Genomic DNA, 23,428 nt, shown 5'->3' with positions numbered 1-23,428 from the left:
GTAAGGGTTACATTAACACTGCAATGAAGTTACTGTGAAGTTCCCCTAGTCACCACAGTCCAGCGCCTGTTCAGGTCAATGCACTCTAACCAACACGTCTTTCAGGCTGTGGGAGGAAAGCGGAGCACCCGGAGGAAACCCACGCAGACACGGGGAGAACGTGCAGACTCCACACAGACAGTGACCCAAGCCGGGAATCGAACCCAGGTCCCTGGCGCTGTGAGGCAGAAGTGCTAATCACTGTGCTACCGTGACTCTCTGAGTCACATTGCCACTTTTGTTTTGTAGAAGAACAGGGAAGTTCTCCCCAGTGTCTTGGTGTATCCGTCAGCTAACACTGAATACAGACAACCATGTAAAATGCACAGTAAGAAGTTTCACAACACCAGGTTAAAGTCCAACAGGTTTATTTGGTAGCACGAGCTTTCGGAGCACTGCTCCTTCATCTGACAGTCACCTGATGAAGGAGCAGCGCTCCAAAAGCTTGTGCTACCAAATAAGCCTGTTGGACTTTAACCTGGTGTTGTGAGACTTCTTACTGTGCTTACCCCAGTCCAACGCCGGCATCTCCACATCATGTAAAATGCAGAAGCCAATTAGCCCAATGTGAAGCTTGCAATGTGCAAATTGGCTTCTGTATTTTACATTGCAATCGTGACACAACCGTCAACAGTACCCTATTGGCTCTGGGTCATCCTGAGATCATGAAAGGCGCTATAGAAATGCAAGTCATTTACAGTGCCATTTAAGTTACAGTGGAATTTACCAGACTTTGTTGCATCTCTCAGAATTATCCCAAATTTTCTGCAATGGAAATGCAGGGATTATCCTGCAGGAACAATTTGATTTGATTCATTATTGTCTCATGTATTAACATACTGTGAAAAGTATTGTTTCTTGCGCGCTATACAGACAAAGCATACCGTTCATAGAGAAGGAAACGAGAGAGTGCAGAATGTAGTGTTACAGTCATAGCTAGGGTGTAGAGAAAGATCACCTGAATGCAAGGTAGGTCCATTCAAAAGTCCGACAGCAGCAGGGAAGAAGCTGTTCTTGAGTCGGTTGGTACATAACCTCAGACTTTTGTATCTTTTTCCTGACGGAAGAAGGTGGAAGAGAGAATGTCCGGGGTGCGTGGGGTCCTTAATTATGCTGGCTGCTTTTCCAAGGCAGTGGGAAGTGTAGACAGAGTCAATGGATGGGAGGCTGGTTTGCGTGATGGATTGGGCTACATTCACAACCCTTTGTAGTTCCTTGCGGTCTTGGGCAGAGCAGGAGCCATACCAAGCTGTGATACAACTAGAAAGAATACTTTCTATGGTGCATCTGTAAAAGTTGGTGAGAGTCGTAGCTGACATGCCAAATTTAATTAGCCTTCTGAGAAAGTAGAGGCGTTGGTGGGGCTTTCTTAACTATAGTGTCGGCATGGGGGGACCAGGACAGGTTGTCGGTGATCTGGATACCTAAAAACTTGAAGCTCTCGACCCTTTCTACTTCGTCCCCGTTGATGTAGACAGGGACATGTTCTCCTTTACACTTCCTGAAGTCGATGACAATCTCCTTCGTTTTGTTGACATTGAAGGAGAGATTATTGTTGCCGCACCAGTTCACCAGATTCTCTGTCTCATCCCTGTACTCTGTCTCGTCATTGTTTGAGACCTGACCCACTACAGTGGTGTCGTCCGCAAACTTGGAAATCGAATTGGAAGGGAAGCAAGGGGCCAGCAATTGGTGGGGGAAGCAGGGAGGCCAGCGATCAGCGGGCTGGGGGGGGGCGGCGGTGGGTTCAGCCAGAGGTGTGACATTAGCATGCTGGGGGGGGTCAGCACTGCGGGGTGGGGGTGTCTGGACTGCGGGGTGGGGACTGGAGATCAGGGCGGGCAGGGAGCGGGAATGGTCGTGGGGACCAGCGATCGGGCTGTGGGGGGCACGGACAGCTGGCATTGCGGGGGTCGCGGGGATCGCGGGGCTGGCCAGTGATCAGGAGGCCGGCAGTGCGGGGCCGCTGTGCATGTGCCGATCTTGGCACTGACAGATCGGTGCGTGCACAGTGGCTCGTTCAGGGTGCTGATTTCCACCCCCCCAGTGGGAATAGGCCCCGCCCCCCCAGTGAGAATAGGCCCCGCCCTGTAGTTTTTAATGATATTCACACTGGTGCACTCTGCAGCACACAGAGTGTGGGAGATTCTCCTCTGAACTCCCACTGAAAAAACCAGCATGAATTACTCCAGTTTTCACTCAAATTTGACACTTAGAATGTTTTTGGGAGAATTCCGGCCATTGTTTCCATTTGCAGGAGGGTTTGGCAACCTGAGGACACAGACTTAAAATATTTGGCAAAAGATCCAGCGGGGGAAATCAAAAGAAATATTTTCACACAGCAAATTAAGATCTGGAATGTGCTGCCTGAAAGGAAGCAGATTCAATCGGAATTTTCCAGGGAACTGGATAAATATTTGAAAAGAGAGAATCTGCAGGGCTATGGAGTAAGAGCTGGAGGGGGCAGTGGGATTAAGACAGCTTTGTCAAAGGGTTGGCACATACATGATATGCTGAATGGCCTCCTTCTGTGATTCCAAGTTACTGGTGTTTCTGAGGTTATCAGATGGAGCTATAGGCTGGGTCCATAGGAGAGCCGAGATATTGCCGCAAAGAAACTACAAAAGGTTATGAATGAAGTCCATCACTCAAACCAGCCTCCCATCCATTGACTCCGTCTACAGTTCCCGCTGCCTCAAAAAGCAGCCAGCATAATCGAGGACTCCACGCACCCCGGACATTCTCTCTTCCACCTTCTTCCAGCGGGAAAAAGATACAAAAGTCTGAGGTCATGTACCCAACCGACTCAAGAACAGCTTCTTCCCTGCTGCCATCAGACTTTTGAATGAACCTACCTCGCAGTAAGTTAATCTTTCTCTACACCCTAGCTATGAGTGTGCATTCTGCACACTCTCCTTGATGTACGGTGTGCTTTGTGTAGCGCGCAAGAAACAATACTTTTCATTGTATACTAATATATGTGACAATAATAATCAAATCAAATATTGGTGGCAGGTGAAGATGCCAAACAATGGCACTTCACAACTGACCCCAAAGGTCAGGTTATTGGAAGTTTCAGATTTCTGTTGTGCCTCAGAGACGGCTGCTGTGGTTGTGCCTGTGGTAGAGGCGGGATTACCGTTCGAGATCCTGATAACCCCCAACTCCGTATTGGGACGTACCTTAGTGCGCACCATGCCAGGCCTTTGATCTCGTATGTGTTCTAGAGTAGCAGCGATATCGATCTCCTTCACACCTAGTGAGCAGAGGAGTAACATGGAGAAAGGGATTATGCATGATGAAGGCATGTTCTACCATTAACAGTATGTCAATGTAACATATAGACATAGTCAGGTAAAACCTGTGGGTTAAATAGACCCAGTATCGTACAATGGGAATAAATATTGACATTGGGTAATTATTAATTCACTTACTGAAGAAAATGGTAATGAAATAGTGAGTAACAGGCAGCCGAAACTACATCAGTCACATCACTCCATCAATCAAAGTCCAAATTACCCCCAGGGTGTGGGAAAGAATCCGCTCCAAAAACCTGAAACCAAATTTGCTGGAAACACCGGGTGGTTTCAAACTCCTATTCATTCCTGGGTCGCGGGCGAGGCCGGTATTAATTGCCACTCCCAAATGCTTCTTCAGAGAATGTTGGTGGGCTTCCGAGTGGTGGCTGGCTTGGTCAACTTATGGGGCAAGTTATGAGTCAGGCACATTGGTGTGGGTAAGGAGTCACGTATATGTCCAGACCCATGAAGGACAACAGGATCCCTTCCCCAAAGTTCATTGGTGAATCAGTGGAAATTTGTTTTTTAAACGATTGACAGCTTCGTAGGAACTCTTACTGATAATAGTGCTTCACTCCCAGATTCTAAAACATAAAATTCCAACCCTCAATGACCAGGGTGGGAATTGCAAGCAGGTTCCCTGGGCCATGAATACAGGCCTCTGGATTAATACTCAAGTAAAAAGCCACAGTTAATGTCTCACATAAAACTTCATCCAAACTGAGTTCATTATTAATCAGAGACACTAGGCTGGAAACGGAAAAATAATCCACTCTTTACATCCTTTATATTCCTGCATAGTACGGCAGTGGAACAGAGTAAAACTCCCTCTACACTCCCCCCGCCCCCACCCCATCAAACACACCCAGGACAGGTACAGCACGGGGTTAGATACAGAGTAAAGCTCCCTCTACACTGTCCCCATCAAACACTCCCAGGACAGGTACAGCACGGGGTTAGATACAGAGTAAAGCTCCCTCTACACTGTCCCCCATCAAACACTCCCAGGACAGGTAAAGCACGGGGTTAGATACAGAGTAAAGTTCCCTCTACACTGTCCCTATCAAACACTCCCAGGACAGGTACAGCACGGGGTTAGATACAGAGTAAAGCTCCCTCTACACTGTCCCTATCAAACACTCCCAGGACAGGTACAGCACGGGGTTAGATTCAGAGTAAAGCTCCCTCTACACTGTCCCCATCAAACGCTCCCAGGACAGGTACAGCACGGGGTTAGATACAGAGTAAAGCTCCCTCTACAATGTCCCCCATCACACACTCCCAGGACAGGTAAAGCACGGGGTTAGATACAGAGTAACGTTCCCTCTACACTGTCCCCATCAAACACTCCCAGGACAGGTACAGCACGGGGTTAGATACAGAGTAAAGCTCCTTCTACATTGTCCCCATCAAACATTCCCAGGACAGGTACAGCACGGGGTTAGATACAGAGTAAAGCTCCCTCTACACTGTCCCCCCATCAAACATTCCCAGGACAGGTACAGCACGGGGTTAGATACAGAGTAAAGCTCCCTCTACACTGTCCCCCCATCAAACACTCCCAGGACAGGTACAGCACGGGGTTAGATACAGAGTAAAGCTCCCTCTGTGCTGCCTCACATTGTTCCCTCTGCTTTCCTTTCTAATAATTTCACTTCTTCCTGAGCCCTTTTGCTTCAGTGGCAAAACCCAACTTGCTCACTCAGAGAAACAGGACGATGAGGAGTTTACAGCCAGTGAGACGGGACAGGGAAATGCAGGAGCTGACGAGCCAGACAATGCACCGGGCAGTTACCTTTGGACATCCTGTTGAGGACCATATCGATTAAGGTGTAAGTTCCAGTCCTTCCAGCCCCATCACTGCAAAATAAAAACAGCTGCGTCAAGCTCTGGAGACAGAGAGCTGCAAACTCAAATTAAAGCAAAACACACCACCTGCTGGAACCTGAATGAAAAAGTAGAGGACACTGGGAAAACAGCTGGTATCGCAGTATCTGCGGAGAGGGAAAGAGAAGGTGAGATATAGTGAACCCACTCACCAGTCATGATGACCACACCAGACATGTGGAGGTGTCTGGAGTTCAGGGCTACAGCTGGGTATTGCCCCTGGAGCCTGGCAGTGCCAGGCGGCCCTTTAAAGATGGCACCCCCATCTCTGTGGAGCTGGCCTTGCCACCTCTATCAGGCCCCACCACGCGAGACTTGTGGTGTAAATCACACCCCAGATGTTTTTATGACATTCCCAGAAGATCAGCTCTGGAAGTCTGGCTGTGTTTCTGAGGGTAAACACGCCGGTTTTCAGTCAGAACCTGACACTTGACCAAATCTTTCTGGAAAATTCCACCCAGAGTTAGCGTTTCCAGACCAATGTGACTCTTGTTTAGAAGAAGAAAGTTCTGAAGAAGAGTCAGATTGGACGTGACGCATTAACTCCGTCTCTCTCTCTCTCCACAGACCCTGCCAGACCTGCTGAGTTTTCCCAGCACTCTCTGTTTTAATTATGGGAATCGGAACACGATGCGCTGTGAGTGGGTGTACACGAAGAGACCATCACCGTGGTTGCCATGACACTGAGTGGGGGGCCATGTATTTCCTTGCTTCCCTGCCCTGCCTGCCCATTCATTAGTTTCGGATTCCCTCAGTCAGTGTTCGCTCAATCCCTCAACAGAAATGTCCACATCAGTATACAAGCTACAATCAGAAATGTGGCCACTTACATACACAATAAAAATGCAAAGAATTTCAGTTAAACCGTTATAAATCACTGGTTAAGTCTTAGCTCGAGAATCATGTTTAAATTCTGAGCATTGCTCTTTGGAGAGTGTGTGGAGGAGATTTACCAGAATGCAACTACAAAGGGTCGTGAATGTAGCCCAGTCCATCGCGCAAACCAGTCTCCCATCCATTGACTCTGTCTACACTTCCCGCTGCCTCGGCAAAGCAGCCAGCATAATTAAGGACCCCACCCACCCCGGACATTCTCTCTTCCACCTTCTTCCTTCGGGAAAAAGATACAAAAGACTGAGATCACGTACCAATCGACTCAAGAACAGCTTCTTCCCTGCTGCCACCAGACTTTTGAATGGACCTACCTCGCATTAAGTTGATCTTTCTCTAAACCCTAGCTATGACTAACACTACATTCTGCACTCTCTCCTTCCTTCTCTATGAACGGCATGCTTTGTCTGTATAGCGCGCAAGAAACAATACTTTTCACTGTATGTTAATACATGTGACAATAATAAATCAAATCAAATAAAGTCAAATCAAATGGAAAGGAAGGGAGCTTGTTTTTCATTGGCTGGGGGCTGTGTGGCCTAATTCTGCTCCTAAATCCTATCTGAGCATGATGGAGAAGAACAGCATTTATTGGCCGTCCCACATTGTCCTCAAGAAGTTGGTGGTGAGTCATATTCTTGAACCAATGTGGTCCGTGCGGCTCCCAAGGTGCTTTTCCCCTAATGGTTTGATATGGCTGAGTAGCTTGCTAGGCCATTTCAGATGGTAACCACATTGCTGTGGCTCTGGATCACATGTAGGCCAGACCAGGTAAGGACGGCAGATTTCCTTCCCTAAAGGACATTGGTGAACCAGATGGGTTAATGGGAAGCAAAGCAGCGGGTTAACATGTGGGGAGGAGTTTTCAGCTACATGGAAAATTATGAAAAAAGTTAAAAGGAAGGAGAACTCAGGAGATGTTATTGATAGAGATGTTAGGATTCAAAAAGAAGGTATGAAAAAATAGCATAAGGGCACTTTATCTGAATGCTCGTAGCGTTCGAAACAAGGTAAATGAGCTGGCAGTACAAATCATCGCGAATGAGTATGATTTGGTGGCCATTACAGAGACATGGTTGCAGGATGGTCACGACTGGGAGTTGAATATCCAGGGGTATCAAACTATTCGGAGGGACCGACAGGAAGGTAAGGGAGGTGGTGTAGCTCTGATATTTAAGGATGACATCAGGGCGGTGGTGAGAGATGGTATAGATTCTATGGAGAAAAAGATTGAATCCATTTGGGTGGAAATTAGAAATAGTAAGGAGAAAAAGTCACTGATAGGCGGAGTCTATAGGCCACCAAATAACGACATCACGGTGGGGCGAGAAATAAACAAAGAAATAACTGATGCATGTACAAATGATACAGCAATTATCATGGGGGGTTTTAATCTACATATCAATTGGTCAAACCAGGTCGGTCAAGGCAGCCTTGAGGAGGAGTTCATAGAACGAATTCGCGATAGCTTCCTTGAACAGTATGTAATGGAACCTACGAGGGAGCAAGCTATCCTAGATATGGTCCTGTGTAATGAGACAGGAATAATTAATGATCTCACAGTGATCCTCTCGGAAGGAGCGATCACAGTACGGTTGAATTTAAAATATAAAGCGTGAGAAGGTAAAATCCAATACCAGTGTCTTGTGCTTAAACAAAGGAGACTATAAAGGGATGAGGGAGGAGTTGGCTAAGGTAGACTGGGAGCAAAGATTTTATGGTGAGACAATTGAGGAACAGTGGGGGACTTTCAAAGCAATTTTTCACAGTGCTCAGCAAAAGTCTATACCAGTGAAAAAGAGATAATCAGCCATGGATATCTAAGGAAATAAAGGAGTGTATCAAATTGAAAGAAAATGCATACAAAGTGGCAAAGATTAGTGGGAAACTAGAGGATTGGGAAATCTTTAAAGGTCAACAGAAAGCCACAAAAAAATCTATAAAGGAAAGTAAGATTATGAGAGTAAACTAGCTCAGAATATAAAAACAGATGACAAAAGTTTCTACAAATATATGAAACGAAAGAGTGACTGAAGTAAACATTGGTCCTTTAGAGGATGAGAAGGAGGATTTAATAAAGGGAAATCAGGAAATAGCCAAGGCATTGAACAGGTATTTTGTGTTGGTCTTCACAGTGGAAGACACAAATAACATGCCAAAAATTGATGACAGGAAGGCTATGGCAGGTGAGGACCTAGAAACTATCATTATCACGAAAGAGGTAGTGTTGGGTAAGCTAATGGGGCTAAAGGTAGACAAGTCTCCTGGTCCTGATGGAATGCATCCCAGGGTACTAAAAGAGATGGTGGGAGAAATAGCAAATGCACTAGTGGTAATTTACCAAAATTCGCTGGACTCTGGGGTGGTTCCCGCAGATTGGAAAACAGCAAATGTGACGCCACTGTTTAAAAAAGGATGTAGACAAAAGGCGGGTAACTATAGGCCGGTTACTTAACTTCTGTAGTAGGGAAAATACTTGAATCTATCATCAAGGAAGAAATAGCGAGACAGCTGGATAGAAATTGTCCCATTGGGAAGACGCAGCATGGGTTCATGAAGGGAAGTTCATGTTTAAATAATTTAATGAAATTCTTTGAGGATATTACAAGTGCGGTGGACAACCGGGAACTGGTGAATGTGGTGTATCTGGAGCTCCAGAAGGCATTCGACAAGGTGCTGCACAAAAGGCTGCTGCATAAGATGAAGGTGCACGGTGTTACGGGTAATGTATTATCATGGGTAGAGGACTGGCTAACTAACAGAAAGCAAAGAGTGGGGGTAAATGGGCGTTTTTCTGGTTGGCGATCAGTGACTAGTGGTGTGCCTCAGGGATCAGTGTTGGAACCGCAATTGTTTACAATTTGCATAGATGATTTGGCGTTGGGGACTAAGTGTAGTGTGTCAAAGTTCACAGATGCCACTAAGATGAGTGGCAGAGCAAAGTGTACAGAGGACACAGAAAGTCTGCAAAGGGATATAGATAGCCTAAGTGAGTGGGCGAGGGTCTGGCAGATGGAGTACAATGTTGGTAAAGGTGAGGTCATCCATTTTGGTAGGAATAGCAGGAAAATGGACTATTATTTAAATGGTAAAAAATTGCAGCATGCTGCTGTGCAGAGGGACCTGGGTGTCCTCGTGCAGGAATCACAAAAAGTTGGTTTGCAGGTGCAGCAGGTAATTAAGGCGGCAAATGGAATTTTGGCCTTCATTGCTAGAGGGATGGAGTTTAAAAACAGCGAGGTTATGTTGCAGCTGTATAAGGTGCTGGTGAGGCCACACCTGGAGTACTGTGTACAGTTTTGGTCCCCTTACTTGAGAAAGGATATACTGGCACTGGAGTGGGTGCAGAGGAGATTCACCAGGTTGATTCCAGAGTTGAGAGGGTTGGCTTATGAGGAGAGACTGAGTAGACTGGGGCTACACTCATTGGAATTCAGAAGAATGAGGGGAGATTTTACAGCAACATATAAGATTATGTAGGGAATAGATAAAGCAGAAGCAGGGAAGTTGTTCCCACTGGCGGGTGAAACTAGAACGAGGGGGCACGGCCTCAAAATAAGAGGGAGCAGATTTAGGACTGAGTTGAGGAGGAACTTCTTCACCCAAAGGGTTGTGAATCTGTGGAATTCCCTGCCCAGTGAAGGGTTAATAAAGGCAAGTATCCCATGTGCCTTCTTCACCACTTTATCTACCTGTCCTCCTGCCTTCAGGGATCTTTGGACATGTGCCCCCACGTTCCCTCTGATGCGCTATACTTCTTAGTGTCCTACCGTTCATTCTGTATTCCCTTGCTTTGTTAGTCCTCTCAAATCTGTGTCTGCCTCCTGAGAAATCTGATACGTCTTATTGAAGCAGTTGTCCATCATTCACAGAGTTGAATGCAGTCAGAGGAATCTCAGTGAAAGTTCCTTACCTGCAGTGAACGATTATGGGGCAGGAACGTCCTCTGTAACACTTGTTCACTTTCCTGCGGGACAGAGAGAAATCCATGACAATGTATTTGCAGCACAGAAACAGGCCATTCGGCCCAACTGGTCTAACCTGGCCTTTCCGCTCCATACGAGCCTCCTCCCACCCCCCCTTCACCTCATCCCACTAACCTATCCTCCCATTCCTCATGTGTTAAAGGAGGATGCTCATTCCTCTGTTTGCTTGAAGCGAGGCACCATCGTACATGAGGCAGGTGAGGCTCCGAGTGGATCAGGAGGCCTCTGTACTATCACCCCCATCTGACCTAGAGCCAGAAACACGCGATGCATAATTATACCACAAACAACATCTTTCAACCATTCAAAATTCAAGCAGATTAAGGCAAGGTGTTCCAAATAATGTTGACTTTTGATAGTTAAGGTCAAACCTCCCAGCAATGGGAGGGTCAGGAACCAGAGGGAGAATTTGTTCTTCTTACTGAGGGAGTTGTTGTGATCTGGGATCTGAAAGGGCGGTGGAAGCAGATTCAATGGGGAACTTCCAAAAATTTGGATATATATTTGAGATCAGAAATATACAGGGCTCTGGGGAGAGTGCGAGGGAGGGGGATCCAACTGAATAACTCTATCAAGGAGACAGCACAGGCAGAATGGGCCGAATGGACTCTTGTGCTGTAACAGTACCCAGTGAGAATCGCCGTGCCCTCTAACCATTCACCATGGCAGAGTGATGTGATGGTGTTAACATAATTGCAGCCTGGAGAACATGAGTTCAAATCCCACCACAATGATTAGCACTGCTGCCTCACCGCTCCAGGGACCCGGGTTCGATTCCCGGCTTGGGTCACTGTCTGTGTGGAGTCTGCACGTTCTCCCCGTGTCTGCGTGGGTTTCCTCCGGGTGCTCCGGTTTCCTCCCACAGTCCGAGAGACGTGCTGGTTAGGGTGCATTGACCCGAATAGGCGCCGGAATGTGGCGACTAGGGGAATTTCACAGGAACTTCATTGCAGTGTTAATGTCAGCCTTACTCGTGACTAATAAAATAAACTAATCATAAGGATAAGTTTTTAATGTATTAATTCAATCAGTTGTGATGTCAGAAATGTAACGCAAGCAGCTCCTGCACACGGCAATGAGTTAATGACCAGATCATCTGCTTTTTGTGAAGTTGATCGAAGGATAAATATTGACCCAGAGCACCAGGGAGAAACACAGAGGAGATTTTTGACATTTACTGGGGAAGTTTGGAGTATTTGCGGGGACGGGGCGGGTTGGGGGGGGGGGAGGTGGTCCTGGCTTGAAGTTTCACCCAAATAACAGCACCTCGCACAGCGCAGCACCCCCCCCTCGGTACGGCTGGGGAACCTCTCCGAACGATAAAGCCGGCGCGACCCCCTCAAACCGCGACGCAACCGTCCCCACTCAGCACCAAGAACAGGTCAAAGGGCACAGAGAGGAGAGCTGTTTCCGCCATGCTCCATGCAGCAGACACGGCCGCCAATGATCACTTTTGTGACTATGCAACTGGACCTTGAGATTACTAGCTGCAAATCACAAAAATGACACTGGGAGCCATAAGAGAGAGGAGTGTCGTAGAAGGCAGCCAGTCATCGCAGGGGTTAATGCTGGTTAAAGAGGGAAGAAGGAGCCGTTAGCTAGACAGCGGGTGGCCATAGTGGCCCACAGGGTACACTCCCGGCTAGTAACACGCAGACAGGTTAGTTCCTTACCCGGTTAATCCGATTCTTATTCAGTGAGGGAGCAGAGGGAGCAGACAGCAATCAATAAAGCAGAAACAATGCGACCAATCAACCAGGGTGTTGGCAATGAATGTTTTCACAGCATGGTGAGCATCTGGTTTTTGGGGGGGGGGTTAGGAGAGAGGTGTATTAGGAGTGATTTTAACCTGATTCAGTAAGGGAGAATTCTGCAGGAACAGGTAGAGAGCAAGATTTATCAACCAGTCCCCCTCCCCCAAGTATTTCACTGCCCATTGGAATCAACAGATAGAAATCAGGTGGGAGGCATCCAACATTACCCCCCCCTCCCCCCCCTCCACCTGCCCCCCGCCCCCCCTCCCCCCCCCCATACTGTCCGTGTAAAGTGAGGCGAAAGTATAAAACTGGGTAATGGATCACATTCGCAGCAGCGAATGTACAGCACAGGTTTATAAAGAGTAAAGCTCCCTCTACACTGTCCCCCATCAAACACTCCCAGGACAGGTACAGCACGGGGTTAGATACAGAGTAAAGCTCCCTCTACACTGTCCCCCATCAAACACTCCCAGGACAGGTACAGCACGGGGTTAGATACAGAGTAAAGCTCCCTCTACACTGTCCCCCATCAAACACTCCCAGGACAGGTACAGCATGGGGTTAGATACAGAGTAAAGCTCCCTCTACACTGTCCCCATCAAACGTTCCCAGGACAGGTACAGCACGGGGTTAGATACAGAGTAAAGCTCCCTCTGCACTGTCCCCCATCAAACACTCCCGGGACAGGTACAGCACGGGGTTAGATACAGAGTAAAGCTCCCTCTACACTGTCCCCCATCAAACACTCCCAGGACAGGTACAGCACGGGGTTAGACCCCTGACCTATCTGCCTCTTGAACTGCCTGGTGGTTACCTATTCCCTTTCTGCCTCCATACTCCTAAGCTGTGGTGTGGCACCTCTCTCTGAACGTGGTATCCACGAAGCTCTCAGCCTTGTGAATGCGCTATGGTTCTGAAACTCGGGAACTATTTCCTTCACATGTCATTGTCGAGGTGACCAGTAGCATCCACGATTTCCCACATATTACAGGACACACACTCCACGTGACCAAGCTGCCCTGCTGTGGCTTCAATTTATTTCCCTTACATTAACTTTCCAAAGCTGTGGTTGGCAGTAGTCTGGTGTTAAATTATTATTTTGAACTAAATTGTCAGGGTTCATTGGTCTGGGCACTTGACATGGGATCAGTGTTGCAATGACATTGATGAGGCGATGGTGTATGGTGATAATGTCACTGGATTCGTCTATATGGCATTGGCTCAGGCTAATGCCATATAGACGTGGGTTCAAATCCCACCACAGCAGCTAGAATTTAAATTAAATTAATAAATCTGGGATATAAAGCTCATCTCAGTGACGGTGACCATGAAACCATTGTCGATTGCCAGAAAAACCCATCTGGTTCACTAATGTTCTTTAGGGAAGGAAATCTGCCGTCCTTACCTGGTCTGGCCTACATGTGACTCCAGACCTTGGTGGCATGGTGGCACAGTGGTTCGCACTGTTGCCTCACAGCACCAGGATCACTGTCTGCGTGGAGTTTGCACGTTCTCCCCGTGTCTACGTGGGTTTCCTCCGGGTGCTCCTGTTTCCTCCCACAGTCCAAAGATATGAGGGTTAGGTTGATTGACCATGCTAAATTGACCCTAGTTTTGGGGGGATTAGAAGGTAAATATCTGGGTTACGGGGATAGGGTGGGGTGTTGTCGGTGCAGGCTCGATGGGCCAAATGGCCCCCATCTGTACTGTAGGGATCCTATGACCCACAGCAATGCGGTTGACTCTTAACTGCCCTCGGAAATGGCCGAGTGAGACACTCATTTCGAGGGCAGTTAGGGATGGTCAACAAATGCTGGCCCAGCCAGCGATGCCCATGTCCCATGAAAGAGTGAAAAATCTAGCTCTGTGCCAGACGATAGCCCTCCCTCCTCTTCCAGCCCGACAAGTCTTGCGTCCTCTTGAGTCAGGCCCGTCCCCTGAGCCCTCGCCCCCTCTTCCCGTCCCTCCGTACCTGCGGAAGTCCAGCAGTGGTCGGGTGGAGGATGGGATGCCCTCTGCTGGCCAGCTCAGGAAGTGGAACTGGGTGAGAGTCCGCGTCTCCTGGGACTGCAGGTTCTTCAGGTAGAAACTACGCACCAGGAAATCCTCACACCAGATGTGCTCAGAGACCAGGTTGACCTGTGGAAGCAGCGGAAAAGGGTTAGATTCAGATGTTGAACAAGAAATTCCCTTCGTCTTAAACTCCGACACACAGAAAAAATACATCACCGAGGGATCCTGAGGATTCTCCTGGAATATTCAAATAATTACAATTTATAAAAAGCTTTTCACCATCTCAGGATGTTCCAAAGCACTTAACAGGCAATGAAATCGTAGTTTGAAATGTAGCTACTGTTACAACACAGTAACAGTGGCTACATTTCACACAGCAAGATCCCAGAAGCAGCAATCAGATAATGAACAGAACAGCTGTCTTTTTCTAATGATGGGGCTTGAAGGTTACTCCAGGGGGAGCTCTCCTGCACATCTTTCAAATAGTGGCCACAGGGTCCCTTCCACCAACCTGACAGACAGGACCTGAGTTTAACATCGCATCACCTGCAACAGTATAGCACTCCCTCAGTACTGGCCCTCTGACAGTGCAGCACTCCCTCAGTACTGACCCTCTGACAGTGCGGCACTCCCTCAGCACTGACCCTCTGACAGTGCGGCATTCCCTCAGTACTGACCCTCTGACAGTGCGGCACTCCTTCAGTACTGACCCTCTGACAGTGCGGCACTCCCTCAGCACTGACCCTCTGACAGTGCGGCACTCCCTCAGTACTGACCCTCTGACAGTGCAGCACTCCCTCAGTACTGACCCTCTGACAGTGCAGCACTCCCTCAGTACTGACCCTCTGACAGTGCGGCACTCCCTCAGTACTGACCCTCTGACAGTGCGGCACTCCCTCAGTACTGACCCTCTGACAGTGCGGCACTCCCTCAGCACTGACCCTCTGACAGTGCGGCACTCCTCAGTACTGACCCTCTGACAGTGCGGCACTCCCTCAGTACTGATCCTCTGACAGTGCGGCACTCCTCAGTACTGGCCCTCTGACAGTGCAGCACTCCCTCAGCACTGACCCTCTGACAGTGCGGCACTCCTCAGTACTGACCCTCTGACAGTGCGGCACTCCCTCAGTACTGATCCTCTGACAGTGCGGCACTCCTCAGTACTGGCCCTCTGACAGTGCAGCACTCCCTCAGTACTGACCCTCCGACAGTGCGGCACTCCTCAGCACTGACCCTCTGACAGTGCGGCATTCCCTCAGTACTGACCCTCTGACAGTGCGGCACTCCCTCAGTACTGATCCTCTGACAGTGCGGCACTCCTCAGTACTGGCCCTCTGACAGTGCAGCACTCCCTCAGTACTGACCCTCTGACAGTGCAGCACTCCCTCAGCACTGACCCTCTGACAGTGCAGCACTCCCTCAGTACTGACCCTCTGACAGTGCGGCACTCCCTCAGTACTGACCCTCTGACAGTGCGGCACTCCCTCAGTACTGACCCTCTGACAGCGCGGCACTCCCTCAGTACTGACCCTCTGACAGTGCAGCACTCCCTCAGCACTGACCCTCTGACAGTGCGGCACTCCCTCAGTACTGACCCTCCGACAGTGCGGCACTCCTCAGTACTGACCCTCTGACAGTGCGGCACTCCCTCAGTACTGACCCTCTGACAGTGCGGCACTCCCTCAGCACTGACCCTCTGACAGTGCCGCACTCCCTCAGTACTGACCCTCTGACAGTGCGGCACTCCCTCAGTACTGACCCTCTGACAGCGCGGCACTCCCTCAGTACTGACCCTCTTACAGTGCGGCACTCCCTCAGTTCTGACCCTCTGACAGTGCAGCACTCCCTCAGTACTGGGCCTCTGACAGTGCGGCACTCCCTCAGCACTGACCCTCTGACAGTGCAGCACTCCCTCAGTACTGACCCTCTGACAGTGCAGCACTCCCTCAGTACTGACCCTCTGACAGTGCAGCACTCTCTCAGCACTGGCCCTCTGACAGTGCAGCACTCCCTCAGTACTGACCCTTTGACAGTGCGGCACTCCCTCAGTACTGACCCTCTGACAGTGCGGCACTCCCTCAGTACTGACCCTCTGACAGTGCGGCACTCCCTCAGTACTGACCCTCTGACAGTGCGGCACCCCCTCAGCACTGACCCTCTGACAGTGCAGCACTCCCTCAGCACTGACCCTCTGACAGTGCGGCACTCCCTCAGCACTGACCCTCTGACAGTGCGGCACTCCCTCAGCACTGACCCTCTGACAGTGCAGCACTCCCTCAGCACTGACCCTCTGACAGTGCGGCACTCCCTCAGCACTGACCCTCTGACAGTGCGACATCCGTGGAAAGAGAACAGAGCCAGTGTTTTGCGTCTGGATGACCTTTCGTCAGAACTAATGGAAATAGGATGAGATTTATACTGATGGGGGCAGGATGGAGGGCCAGTGATAGGTGGAGACACGGAGAGATTGACAAAGATGTCATGGACAAAGGGAATGTAAATGGTGGTGATCATGGCTCGGAAGGGAGCTAATAGCGGCACATTGAGAGATAGATCAGAATGTGTTAATGTCAGAACAAAGGTAAGCAGAGTGTCAAAGGACAACCTGGAACAGCTAACAGATGGCTCGGGGGCGGGGGGGACGTGGGGAGGGGAGACGGTGATGACGGAAAAAGATGGAAAGTGGGATGGAAAAATTAATCAATGGAAGAAATGAGTAAAAAATAATAAATAATTTTAAAAAGTTAAAATAAATTTTTTTAAAATGATGGAACTGGGTGAAGGTGGAGGGGAGAGTTGATGCTCTGAAGTTGTTGAACTCAATGTTCAGTCCGGAAGGCTGTAAAGTGCCCAATGGGAAGATGAGGTGCTGTTCCTCCAGTTTGCGTTGGGGTTCACTGGGACATTGCAAAAGGCCAAGGACGGACATGTGGACAGGAGAGCAGGGCGGGGTGGTGAAGTGGGAAGCGACAGGACGGTCTGGGTCCTGCTTGCGGACGGACTGAAGAAGGTGTTCAGCAAAGCGGTCACCCAGTCTGCGTTTGGTCTCTCCGATGTGGAGTAGACCGCATTGGGAGCAGCGACTGCAATAGACCCGGATTGAAGGAGGTGCATGTGAAGCGCTGCTTCACCTGAATAGAGTGGATGGTGAGCAGGAAGGAGGTAAAGGGGCAGGTGTTGCAACTTCTACAACTGCATTGAACAGCGCCATGGGTGGTGGGTGAGGTGATGGGTGTGATGGAAGAGTGAGCCAGGGTGTCCCAGAGAGAGCGGTCCCTACGGAATGCTGACGGGGGAGTGAGGGGAAGACATGTTGAGTGGTGGGCACCGTGCTGGCATTGGCAGAGATAGCGGAGGATGATTCTTTGAATGCAGAGGCTGGTGGGGTGAAAAGTGAGGACAAGGGGGACCCTATCCTGGTTCTGGGAGGGAGGGGAGGGGTTGAGAGCAGTGGCTTGGGGGATGGGTCGGACACGGTTGTGAGCCCTGCCGACCACAGCGTGAGAAAACACGATTAAAGAAGAAGGGAGACATATGGGCAGCGCCATTTTGGAAAGTGACATCATCAGAACAGATGCGGCGGAGGCGAAGGAACTGAGAGAGTGGGATGGAGTCCTTACAGGATGTGGGATGTGAAGAGCTGCAGTCAAGGTAGTTGTGGGAGTCGGTGGGTTTGTAATGGACTCTGGTGGACAGTTTATCACCAGAAATGGAGACAGAGAGATCAAGGAAGGGAAGAGAAGTGTCAGAGATGGATCATGTGAAAGTGGGTGGGATTGTGGTCGGGGCAGACTCGATGGGCCGAATGGCCTCCTTCTGCACTGTAGGGTTTCTATGATAGAGGGATAGAAATTGGAAACAAAATTGATAAAGTTTTCCAGGTCCAGACGAGAACATGAAGCGGCGCTGAAATAGTCGTCGATGTACAAATAAAGGAGTTGTGGGAGGGGGCCAGAGTGGGACTGGAACAGGGAATGCTCCACATAACCCATAAAGAGACAGGCATAACTGGGACCCGTGCGAGTGCCCTTAGCCACATCCTTTTATTTGGAGGAAGTGAGACCAGTTAAAGGAGAACTTGTTGAGTGAGAGAACCAGTTCATCCAGACGGTGGAGAGTGGTGGTGGGTAGGGATTGTTCAGACCTCTGTTCGAGGAAGAAGCGAAGAGCTCTGAGGCCCCCCTGGTGGGGAACGGAGGTGTAGAGGGATTCGTTAGCCACAGTGAGGAGTAGCCGGTTTGGGCCGGGGAACTGGAAATCATCGATATGGCGTAGGGCATCGGAGGAATCACAGACGTAAGTGGGAAGGGACTGGACAGAGGAGACAGAATGGAGCCAAGATAGGAAGAAATGAGGTCAGTGGGGCAGGAACAGGCTGACACGATGGGCCTATTGGGGCAGTCCTGTTTGTGGATTTTGGGAAGGAGGTAGGAGCGGGCTGTCCACGGTTGGGAGGCTATGAGGTTGGAGACTGTGGAAGGAAGATCTCCGGAGGAGATGAGGTCATTGACAGTCCTGGAAACAGCGACCTGATGTTCAGTGGTGGGGTCGTGGCCCAGGGGGAGGTAGGAGGAAGTGTCTGAGAGTTGGCGCTGAGCCTCTGTGAGGTAGAGGTCCGTACGCCAGACATCAACAGCACTGCCCTTGTCGGCGGGTTTGATGAAGGTCAGGGATGACCTGAGAGAGCAAAGTGCAGCAAGTTCGGAAGGAGACAAGTTAGAGTGGGTGAGAGGAGCGAGAAACTGAGAAGGCCAATGTCACTGCAACAATTCTCGATGAAAAGATCAAGAGCAAGTAAGAGGCCAGAGGGAGGGGGACAGGTGGAGGGGGAAGGCTGGAGGTGGGCGAACGGATCTGCTGAACGGGGATAGACTCCTGTCCAAAGAAGTGAGCACGGAGACGAAGGCGGCGGAGGAAGAGTTCAGCATCATGTCGAGTCTGAAACTCATTGAGGCGAGGATGTAACGGTTCGAAGCCAAGTCCTTTGCTGAGTACGGCACGCTCAGCCTCAGAGAGGGGAGGGTCAGGGGGTGAATAAAAGTTTATCAGTGTCACAAGTAGGCTTATATTAACACTGCAATGAAGTTATTGTGAAAATTCCCTAGTTGCCACACTCCAGCGCCTGCTCGGGTACACTGAGGGAGAATTTAGCACGGCCAATGCACCCTAACCAGCACATATTTCGGACATGCAGGGATTGGGGTTAGGAGGGGTGAGAAGGGGCAGAGGGTCCTGGATGGGTGCTGGTATCGAGTCAACATAGAAAATCTGTCGAACTCAGTCTTGAATATATCCAATGAGCCAGCCTCCACTGATCACTGGAGGGAGAATTTCAAAGATTAACAATTGTTCCTGATTTTTAGATTGTCCTCCCTACTCGAGGTTTCTCCCAGCTTCCACTCTGTCAAGCCCCCTCAGAAAGGTATCTGACTCAATAAGATACACATCCCATTTTCCTAAACTCCGGTGAGTACAGGCCCAAACTGCCCGACCTTTCCTCATTAGACAAACCCCTCATCCCAGGAATCAGCCCAATGAACCTTCCCTGAACGGCTTCCAATGCAAGTTATGTTGCCCGATCTACCTCGTAGATGTGGTAGAGAGATGAGCCTTCATCTGGCCAGTAACGGTCACAATGCTTAATGCTATCTTCTACCAAGGGGGTAAGCATGACGATCACTGTGCAACCATTCTCCCAGACCATCTGAAAGAGGACACAATGTCAATACAATGTCAAAACAATGGAACAATCCTCACTATCCTCTCCACTCAGCCAAAAGTCAGGCAGATAAGGATAGAACTGGAGCCAATCTTTACACCGTTTACAGGAGGCGATGGCCTAGTGGTATTATCACTAGACTATTAATCCAGAAACTCAGCTATTGTTCTGGGGACCCGGGTTCGAATCCTGCCACGGCAGGCGATGGAATTTGAATTCAATTTTAAAAAATCTGGAATTAAGGATCTACTGATGACCATGAAACCACTGTCAGTGGTTGGAAAAACCCATCTGGTTCACTAATGTCCTTTAGAGAAGGAAATCTGCCATCCTTATCTGGTCTGGCTTACATGTGATTCCAGAGCCACAGCAATGTGGTTGACTCTCAACTGCCCTCCAAGGGCGACTAGGGATGGGCAATAAACGCTGGCCCAGCCAGCGACGCCCATGTCCCACGAATGAATAAAAAAAGACGCATTTATTTAGGGAGGTACAAGTTACAAATGTGTATCTCCTAACCCCGTACTTAGGAACACAAGTGAATCAGCCCACAAACTGAGTACAATTAATAAACACACTGTTGCTTGGTCATACAGAGGTTGAGTATTGCTGAAAAAAGAGTCACTCTGTCAAGCTTATTGTCCAGCAGTCATCAGGACACATGCAAGAATATCAAATTTCAAAGGGAGCACCAATTCATACTGCATGAGAAAAGGGTGCTGATTGGTTAACAAGTAGATTCTGATTGTTTGAGGTGTTGGGCCATAGAAAATGCAGCAGGGAATTAATGACCCCCAGACTTTTCTTCAATTCAGAAAAGGTGCAATGCCTGGACATGTTCCTTTTGTCTGCAGAGGACACGCCCTACATCTGAGTATACGTAACTTCTGGAAAGTATCAGTAAGCCACATGGTGAACCCAACTGATAATCTTCAATTGGTTGTTAGTGTAATTCTTAGCACAATTAGGGTTGTTCAGCAAGTGTTGTCCAATCATGGAATCACAGCTAATATTGGAAACTATAAGACCATAAGACATAGGAGCGGAAGTAAGGCCATTCGGCCCATCGAGTCCACTCCACCATTCAATCATGGTTGATTTCAACTCCATTTACCCGCTCTCTCCCCATAGCCCTTAATTCCTCGAGAAATCAAGAATTTATCAATTTCTGTCTTGAAGACGCTTAACGTCTCGGCCTCCACAGCCCTCTGTGGCAATGAATTCCACAGACCTACCACTCTCTGGCTGAAGAAATTTCTCCTCATTTCTGTTCTAAAGTGACTCCCTTTTATTCTAAGGCTGTGCCCCCGCGTCCTAGTCTCCCCTGCTAATGGAAACAACTTCCCTACGTCCATCCTATCTAAGCCGTTCATTATCTTGTAAGTTTCTATTAGATCTCCCCTCAACCTCCTAAACTCCAATGAATACAATCCCACGATCCTCAGACGTTCATCGTATGTCAGGCCTACCATTCCCGGGATCATCCGTGTGAATCTCCGCTGGACCCGCTCCAGTGCCAGTATGTCCTTCCTGAGGTGTGGGGCCCAAAATTGCTCACAGTACTCCAAATGGGGCCTAACCAGTGCTTTATAAAGCCTCAGAAGTACATCCCTGCTTTTGTATTCCAAGCCTCTTGAGATAAATGACAACATTACATTTGCTTTCTTAATTACGGACTCAACCTGCAAGTTTACCTTTAGAGAATCCTGGACTAGGACTCCCAAGTCCCTTTGCACTTTAGCATTATGAATTTTGTCACCGTTTAGAAAATAGTCCATGCCTCTATTCTTTTTTCCAAAGTGCAAGACCTCGCACTTGCCCACGTTGAATTTCATCAGCCACTTCTTGGACCACTCTCCTAAACTGTCTAAATCTTTCTGCAGCCTCCCCACCTCCTCAATACTACCTGCCCCTCCACCTATCTTTGTATCATCGGCAAACTTGGCCAGAATGCCCCCAGTCCCATCATCTAGATCGTTAATATATAAAGAGAACAGCTGTGGCCCCAACACTGAACCCTGCGGGACACCACTTGTCACCGGTTGCCATTCTGAGAAAGAACCTTTTATCCCAACTCTCTGCCTTCTGTCTGACAGCCAATCGTCAATCCATGTTAGTACCTTGCCTCGAATACCATGGGCCCTTATTTTACTCAGCAGTCTCCCGTGAGGCACCTTGTCAAAGGCCTTTTGGAAGTCAAGATAGATAACATCCATTGGCTCTCCTTGGTCTAACCTATTTGTTATCTCTTCAAAGAACTCTAACAGGTTTGTCAGGCACGACCTCCCCTTACTAAATCCATGCTGACTTGTCCTAATCCGACCCTGCACTTCGAAGAATTTAGAAATCTCATCCTTAACGATGGATTCTAGAATTTTGTCAACAACTGAGGTTAGGCTAATTGGCCTATAATTTTCCATCTTTTTTCTTGTTCCCTTCTTGAACAGTGGGGTTACAACAGCGATTTTCCAATCCTCTGGGACTTTCCCTGACTCCAGTGACTTTTGAAAGATCATAACTAACGCCTCCACTATTTCTTCAGCTATCTCCTTTAGAACTCTAGGATGTAGCCCATCTGGGCCTGGAGATTTATCAATTTTCAGACCTTTTAGTTTCTCTAGCACTTTCTCCTTTGTGATGGCAACCATATTCAACTCTGCCCCCTGACTTTCCTGAATTGTTGGGATATTACTCATGTCTTCTACTGTGAAGACTGACGCAAAGTACTTATTAAGTTCCTCAGCTATTTCCTTGTCTCCCATCACTAGATTACCAGCGTCATTTTGGAGCGGCCCAATGTCTACTTTTGCCTCCCGTTTGTTTTTAATGTATTTAAAGAAACTTTTACTATCATTCCTAATGTTACTGGCTAGCCTACCTTCATATTTGATCCTCTCCTTCCTTATTTCTCTCTTTGTTATCCTCTGTTTGTTTTTATAGCCTTCCCAATCTTCTGACTTCCCACTACTCTTTGCCACATTATAGGCTCTCTCTTTTGCCTTGATGCATTCCCTGACTTCCTTTGTCAGCCATGGCTGCCTAATCCCCCCTCTGATAACCTTTCTTTTGTTTGGGATGAACCTCTGCACTGTGTCCTCAATTACTCCCAGAAACTCCTGCCATTGCCGTTCTACTGTCTTTCCCACTAGGCTCTGCTTCCAGTCGATTTTTGTCAGTTCCTCCCTCATGCGCCTGTAATTACCTTTATTTAACTGTAGAACCTTCACATCTGATTCTGCCTTCCTTCTTTCAAATTGCAGACTGAATTCTACCATATTATGATCACTGCTTCCTAAGTGTTCCCTTACTTTAAGATCTTTTATCACGTCTGGCTCATTACATAACACTAAGTCCAGAATAGCCTGTTCCCTCGTGGGCTCCATCACAAGCTGTTCCAAAAAGCCATCCTGTAAACATTCAATGAATTCCCTTTCTTTGGGTCCACTGGCAACATTATTTACCCAGTCCACCTGCATATTGAAATCCCCCATGATCACTGTGACCTTGCCTTTCTGACATGCCCTTTCTATTTCGTGGTGCATTTTGTGCCCCTGGTCCTGACCACTGTCAGGAGGCCTGTACATAACTCCCATTATGGTTTTTTTGCCTTTGTGGTTCCTCAACTCTACCCACACAGACTCCACATCGTCTGACCCTATGTCGTTTAGTGCTATTGATTTAATTTCATTTCTAATTAACAAGGCAACCCCGCCCCCTCTACCCACCCCTCTGTCTTTTCGATAGGTTGTGAATCCCTGGATGTTTAACTGCCAGTCCTGAACCCCTTGCAACCACGTCTCTGTGATGCCTACCACATCATACCTGCCAGTCACAATC

At 48.6% G+C, this 23,428-nt stretch overlaps 1 protein-coding gene across 1 annotated transcript in view; it reads right to left on the bottom strand.

The window, feature by feature from the left end:
• LOC144504113 (receptor-type tyrosine-protein phosphatase-like N) overlaps nucleotides 1-23,428 on the bottom strand; it is a 270,541-nt gene that overhangs the window by 904 nt on the left and 246,209 nt on the right. The window contains exons 18-22 of the mRNA XM_078229290.1: nucleotides 19,457-19,576; nucleotides 13,832-13,998; nucleotides 10,030-10,083; nucleotides 5,134-5,198; nucleotides 3,222-3,295 (exon numbers count right to left, since the gene is read on the bottom strand). Of these exons, the coding sequence (XP_078085416.1) occupies nucleotides 3,222-3,295; nucleotides 5,134-5,198; nucleotides 10,030-10,083; nucleotides 13,832-13,998; nucleotides 19,457-19,576 (480 nt within the window). The remainder of the gene's footprint in view (nucleotides 1-3,221; nucleotides 3,296-5,133; nucleotides 5,199-10,029; nucleotides 10,084-13,831; nucleotides 13,999-19,456; nucleotides 19,577-23,428) is intronic.

Source organism: Mustelus asterias, chromosome 14 (assembly GCF_964213995.1).
Source record: "Mustelus asterias chromosome 14, sMusAst1.hap1.1, whole genome shotgun sequence".
NCBI lineage: Eukaryota > Metazoa > Chordata > Chondrichthyes > Carcharhiniformes > Triakidae > Mustelus > Mustelus asterias.
This window is presented reverse-complemented; position numbering and strand designations above follow the sequence as displayed.